The 5,979-nt window shown below is 30.9% G+C and overlaps 1 protein-coding gene across 4 annotated transcripts; it reads left to right on the forward strand.

Annotated features, from left to right (window-relative positions):
- Positions 1–1,319: 1,319 nt before the first annotated feature.
- On the forward strand, positions 1,320–5,756 carry LOC105455933. Of its 4 annotated transcripts, none has more exons than XM_011699641.1 (5): positions 1,320–1,423; positions 2,081–2,182; positions 2,841–2,909; positions 4,743–5,083; positions 5,417–5,756. In XM_011699641.1, exons 4-5 carry the CDS (start codon positions 4,792–4,794, stop codon positions 5,500–5,502), a joined length of 378 nt encoding a protein of 125 aa, XP_011697943.1. In that variant the 5' UTR covers positions 1,320–1,423; positions 2,081–2,182; positions 2,841–2,909; positions 4,743–4,791; the 3' UTR covers positions 5,503–5,756. The 4 variants fall into 4 exon arrangements, with proteins under 4 accessions (XP_011697943.1, XP_011697944.1, XP_011697945.1 ...); XM_011699642.1 differs by adding an exon at positions 2,477–2,588 and having other exon boundaries at positions 1,328–2,182; positions 2,671–2,909; XM_011699643.1 differs by having other exon boundaries at positions 1,328–2,182; positions 2,671–2,909.
- Positions 5,757–5,979: the final 223 nt, after the last annotated feature.

The raw sequence follows: 5,979 nt of genomic DNA on the forward strand, positions 1-5,979 counted from the left end.
GTGAGCTAAATATGACTTTTATTCGTGCCCGTCGCGAGACGTCAGATCCTACGGCCGATTTCTCAAAACCGACGAAGTCGACGACCGTTGTCGCAAAAATCTGACGTTGACCAATAACGTTTCGGCATGTCACCGGCTCTTGTCCGTCGATCCGAGAAAGAGCAAACAATACATGAAAATATCAATATCACAAGCATGTAAATGTCATTAATATCAACAATATAAGCATGACGGAGTCGCATGACTCGTTTAAACGTTTATCTATATCCCAACGGTCTACACTGTATCAAAGGTTTGATATCCTTTTTTTCCCGAAACGACTGCAGTGAAAAAAATCGGGATTTGCGTGATTAATTAGCGACTAAACAGGAGATAATTTCTACGCAAGTCCCATTCGATTGTGCTGATTATTGACTCTTTTCCGCGACGCTGATTGATTCTTTCGCTGCGCTAACTTCGTGAGCAGTTGTCATTACATTGACTTTTGACAGTTGTATGTATTGAGGTTGATGTATAATTATAGTCAATTATAGTAAAAAGTAAATGTGCAATTAAATAGCGCGCGCGAAGCGCGCGTCTGTAGTGCTAGTATCTAAAAAAGGCATGTAAAGTCGATTACTTTCATTTTTCGAATTTATTGATGTCGCTTTTCTACGATGCTGATTGGTTCTTTTGCTACGCTAACTTCGTGTGCGGCTGTTATTGCATATTTTGACAGTTGTGTGTATTGTGGTTGATGTGTAATTACAAATTATAGTAAAAAGTGTTAAATAGCGCGAAGCGCGCGCCTGTAATGCTAGTACTTAATATTAAATTGCGTATTATTTACCACAATGATTTCGATTGCCTTTTTTCCTTGTTAAAAAAAATATTATATAAAAGTATATACAAGAATGGAAAAAAGTATGAAACCTTTTTTTATCAAAAAACCAGCAATTTATTGAATTCGCTCGACCTATTACTGTCTAAACAATCTTGTAATAATCTTTGTATGTAAATTCGAATAGTTTACAATTTAGCTTACAAGCTTGATTTAAATTTCCTAACTATATGGACCATAATTATGATATTATATAGTCATTATGATATTTTCAAGAAATGCAATAGCATTATATAAATTAAGGCTTCTGACTACTCACAATCAGCCAAGAACTTCGCCTTGACGGTGGCGACACTATAGACCTGTTCTTTATAGCTGAACTGGCTGCACTGAGTCGGAGTTTATCTTTCTTCTTCTAATGTAGAAAAGAAAGATAAACTGTGAACTAGTGCAGCCAGTTCAGCTACAAAGAACTGGCCTGATATCGCGGTAGGAATTAGAAGCTTATTTGTCGGTACTAGACGTATTCTTTAATACGTCATATGTCGGTGCCATAAGTCGTAAATCGTAAGAATTCTACAAAATATATCGTATGTCCATATCGTAAGTATAGTAAGAATTGATCAATCACAGTCGAATGTGAAGTGAATACTTGACTTGAAGAGAATAACGGACCTTACTGTGAAAAGTGTTACTGTGACGACGAATTTTGTCTTACGTATTGTTATTATGTGTGCTTTGTGAAAATGTGAACCTGTCTCGTACTTATCAAATTCGTAAAAATGGATGGAAACTAAAGTCATTTTTTAATTTTAAACAGAAGAGCATATTTTTCACTTCTTTCAAAAGCTGTCAAATCGTGTTCTCGCCTGATGAATAGGTTACACTTTACGTGCCCTGTACGAATGTTTACTGACTGTCAAGGAGGAAAAGGATTCCGTCCGATTTTACAAGTTTTTTAAAGCGATCCTATTTTTTTATTTTATTAAAATTTTCTTTATTTAAAAATGGCACGCAAAAAACTTTTATGTGTCATTTCCCGTTTATAGTATGCTTATGTCACAATTCCAATATGGTTGCGTGACTAATCAAGTTTAATATTACACTTTCAGAATTAATTGCAATTTTTTATATAATTTTTCCAATTATAATATATCAAATATTACTCATATGCACATTTTCCTCTATTTTTTATATAAGAGTGGGAGTTTCAATATACTAAGAACTGATAATGACGCAAAATCTGTTTCTTTTCTTTAGATCTGATTTCAGAGACTATGAGATAACACATGCAGTGACTGACAGTGTTAATTCAGGAACGGTTCACTAAAGTCGTGTGCATTGTGTGTCATGAACGATTAAGTAAGATTCTCTGTTCTTAAATCAAATTTTGTGAAACTTTGACTTTCTAGTAACATAATTTGTGCTTCAGACTCATCTAGATTTATCTAATTTTCACATAAACTTTTTAATTACGATGCTCGTGTGTTAATGCACGCTTTTGCCTTGATAAATAACAAACGGTTTATAGTGTTCATAAATTTTATGTAGGATAATCTAAATCTTATTACGAATATAACATTCGTAACAATTTTTTATAAATAATCGTATTTTTAATATTTATGTATTCAATCAAATATTGAAATATATTTGCAGTAAATCACGCGGAAAACATTGCATTGCAGTAAGTGCATAGTAAATTGCATACGATTAAAATAATCGCTTCTAGAACAGCATTTACATGAATTATTTATGAGCATTAATAAATGTAAGATTTATTAAATTACATTGCGTAAAATAAGCAGTAAAATTTTTGACTGATAATGGCTACACGATGTGTTATCTTTCAGATCGAAGTGATATGTAATCACTTTGTGCTATAGAACTGAAAACAAGTTGATTTTTATCCAGGCGACTCGCGATCAAACGCCAGTTGAAAAATCATAATTCAACTGTTTAAACGTTTTTGTAGTAACCATCGCAGTTAGACTATGCATGATGCAAATTTATCTGGTTGCAGGCTATAACTGACACATTAAAAAACATCATTGACGTCATTGTCGTTACGAAGAAGTCAACAATACACCAGGTACAATTATATAATTTTCCTTGTTCTTACAATCGTGTCATTTACTATTTACTGTATTACTCATATAATATACATTCATACATATAGCTCGGCACTAGCTGATATGAAGAAATTAATATCAAGATAAAAGAAAAGTCTAGAGTAAATATAAAATCAGATAAAAATAATCAGATAAAAATAGATTAAAAAATATATAAAAGAGCTGGGGAGAGGGAAGATACATCTATGGTAGAGTACCCTATTACTATTATTAAACCTTAATTACTAGAAAATTCTAAGATAAAAAAATAATAATTTGTATTAACATTTTTGTCTTTAGCAATTATTTTTGCACTGAAACTTTATCCAAAAAAAATTGTTCTAATCTAATTAGGAAGATTTGAGCTCTAACTTGAAATGTCTTTTATTAAAAATATAATTTGCACTATCGAAAAAAAATTCATGTGATTTCTCAAGATTACTATTAAGATTATATTACTCTTGATATATGAGTTTTTAAAGAAACAGAGAAAAGTTATCATACGAAAATATTATACATTTATATATATCTATAATATGGCTCGATATAAAATATTTTTATGAATCGTTGATACGTGTGGAAAACTTGTTTTTATGCTAATGGCGTCATTTTCGTATCACGCATGACCACGAAGCGTATAATTCATTATAAGAATTGCTTCCGGCCGATGATAAACAGGAAGAGATAAAAATGCTGGCCAAAAGTTACTTACCTGAATCTATAGAGATAAATCATGATATGGATTCGATATCGTACCTGCGTATGAGATATAATTATAAAAACGTTAAATACATTAAAATATATCACGTTATCGTGTGAAATATTCTGGATATTCTTTTTATCATAACATGTTAAATATCTCCGTTGTCTTTAATAAAAGTGTAACGAATAACGTTATTCGCATTTTAACTGTTTTAAGTGACAAATATAATTGACAAAAATACAAATGAAATTAAAGGATTAAACGAGCCCACCGAGGGTGGGCAAAGTTTAACCCTGATTATTACGAAAAGTCTCGTTCGAAGATAATCCTTTACACTTGTTGTCATCGAGAACGAGACTTGTAGTATAATAAGAGTATACATAATACCAGATGAAGGACCAAATCACAATATGCATATATTATCTATTTGTACTGTCTAAAAGTGAATCAGTAAAATCATTACTAATTATCAGTGTATATTATTTTCCAGTGGCATACTTAGAACTGTGATAAATAGTGACTATTTCAATGTCGCTTCAGTGATAATACACTGATTTAAACAGTAAATATTACTGAAAGACAGTGAATTTGACTGTTTGATAGTGAAATTCTCTGTCTTTCAGTGATATTCACTGTTTAAATCAGTGTATTATCATTGAAGCGACATTGAAATAATCACTGTTTATCACAGTTCTAAGTATGTCACTGGAAAAAAATATACACTGACAATCAGTGATGATTCCACTGATTCACTTTTAGAGAGTAAGTTGAAACTGTCATAGATATATAAAACACGTGGACACGCATACATTTTTGTATTAAATATATAGCAATTTGTAAAATAAATTATACTTTTATTTAAGTAACATACACACCGATGCAAGTAAATAATACATATGCACCACAGCGTTATATGTATACAGGGTGTACCAAAATTGACGATAAATATTTTAATAACAGTTCTTAGTGTTAAGACAAAAAGTCTAATACGAAAATGTCGAGACTAAAATAGTTTTCAAATAAAAAGAGTTTAAAGATTGCCTCCAATAATTTCTTTTTTTTTAAGAAAAACTTGTACATCTTGTTTAATTCTTCTCTCTTTCTCTTTCAGATTTTGCGATAATTGTTACAGCGTCGTACTTGCGCGACGCAACATAAACATGCAGAATAGACCAAACGTTTATACAATAAACGACGCGCCACCTTCATACACGGAGGCAACAGGAGCGTCTAATGCACAAGATACGCACAATCCACAGTTCGATCAAAGACATCCACATATAGTAGCCTATCCGTCACCTTCGGCGCCGTTACCGAATCCGTACATGTCTAATTATTATCTGGACAGAGCGCCTGTTCAATCGGCTTACCCGCCTTTGGCGGAATGGCGAAGTCAACCAACGAGCCTAACTTACAATAGAACATTAATAACACCACCTAGACAAAACGCATGTAAGTAAAAATAAATATTATAGACAATGACAAAAAGCAAAGTACACCACAAAAAAAATGCTATTAAAATTTGCTACATTTTTTAAATATAATCAAAGGAAGATTTACTTAATTTTAAAATGTCAGAAAATGTTAAAATAATTATCATCTTGTGAATAGATGTATTAAATAGAAATGAAATATTCAACTCTCTTACAAAATAAATTTTGTCGTGACAGTTATATGCTTTATAGTCCATTCATATTAAGTTACTGCGTTTAAGAATTTGTATGTGCGTATATACTGCATACAATCCAATTCTAATACTTTAATAATTTTTTTCATTTGTTTTAGCATGCGGCGTATGTTTTATTAAATCGGCAGTAACGATAGGTATGTTCGTACCAGTAATAATTATTCTTGTATGGATTTTTAATTGATAGAGTATAAGTAATTAAGGAAAGTATAAAACGTGTATTATATATATTATATTATAAAAATGCATTAAATTATTGTATCAACAAATTAATTCATACGTAATTGTAGTTAATTTTAAATCCTGTAATTCGTTTTATTTATAGTAACTGCAAATTTATTTTGATTCTTTCATGTAATTAAGAGCTCAATGTAATACAAATGTAATACAAATGTAATTTTAAATATCTATTTATTATATATAATCTTAAATCTAGTAGAACTCTTGTGTGTTTTTATTTGAGAAATGAGTTTCTTATTGCGACTTCTTTCAATCGCATAATTGTTCCGACAAATGAATATTCACAAGGAAATACGATAGCGATTATAAGAATACATTATAGACATACACTATATAAGCGTCTATTTACATTGCTTTATTTAACTATCTATCTACAACCTAGTTTATTATACATGTAGAGAAGACGGGGGCTAAGAGTTCC

Source organism: Wasmannia auropunctata, unplaced genomic scaffold, assembly GCF_000956235.1.
Source record: "Wasmannia auropunctata unplaced genomic scaffold, wasmannia.A_1.0 LD335828.1, whole genome shotgun sequence".
In the NCBI taxonomy this organism is placed as follows: domain Eukaryota; kingdom Metazoa; phylum Arthropoda; class Insecta; order Hymenoptera; family Formicidae; genus Wasmannia; species Wasmannia auropunctata.

Coding starts and splice junctions, on each gene's coding strand:
- LOC105455933 (XM_011699641.1), top strand. CDS start 4,792: ATGCAGAATAGACCAAACGTTTATACAATAAACGACGCGCCACCTTCA. Junction 5,084..5,416: donor ACCACCTAGACAAAACGCAT/GTAAGTAAAAAT, acceptor CATTTGTTTTAG/CATGCGGCGTATGTTTTATT.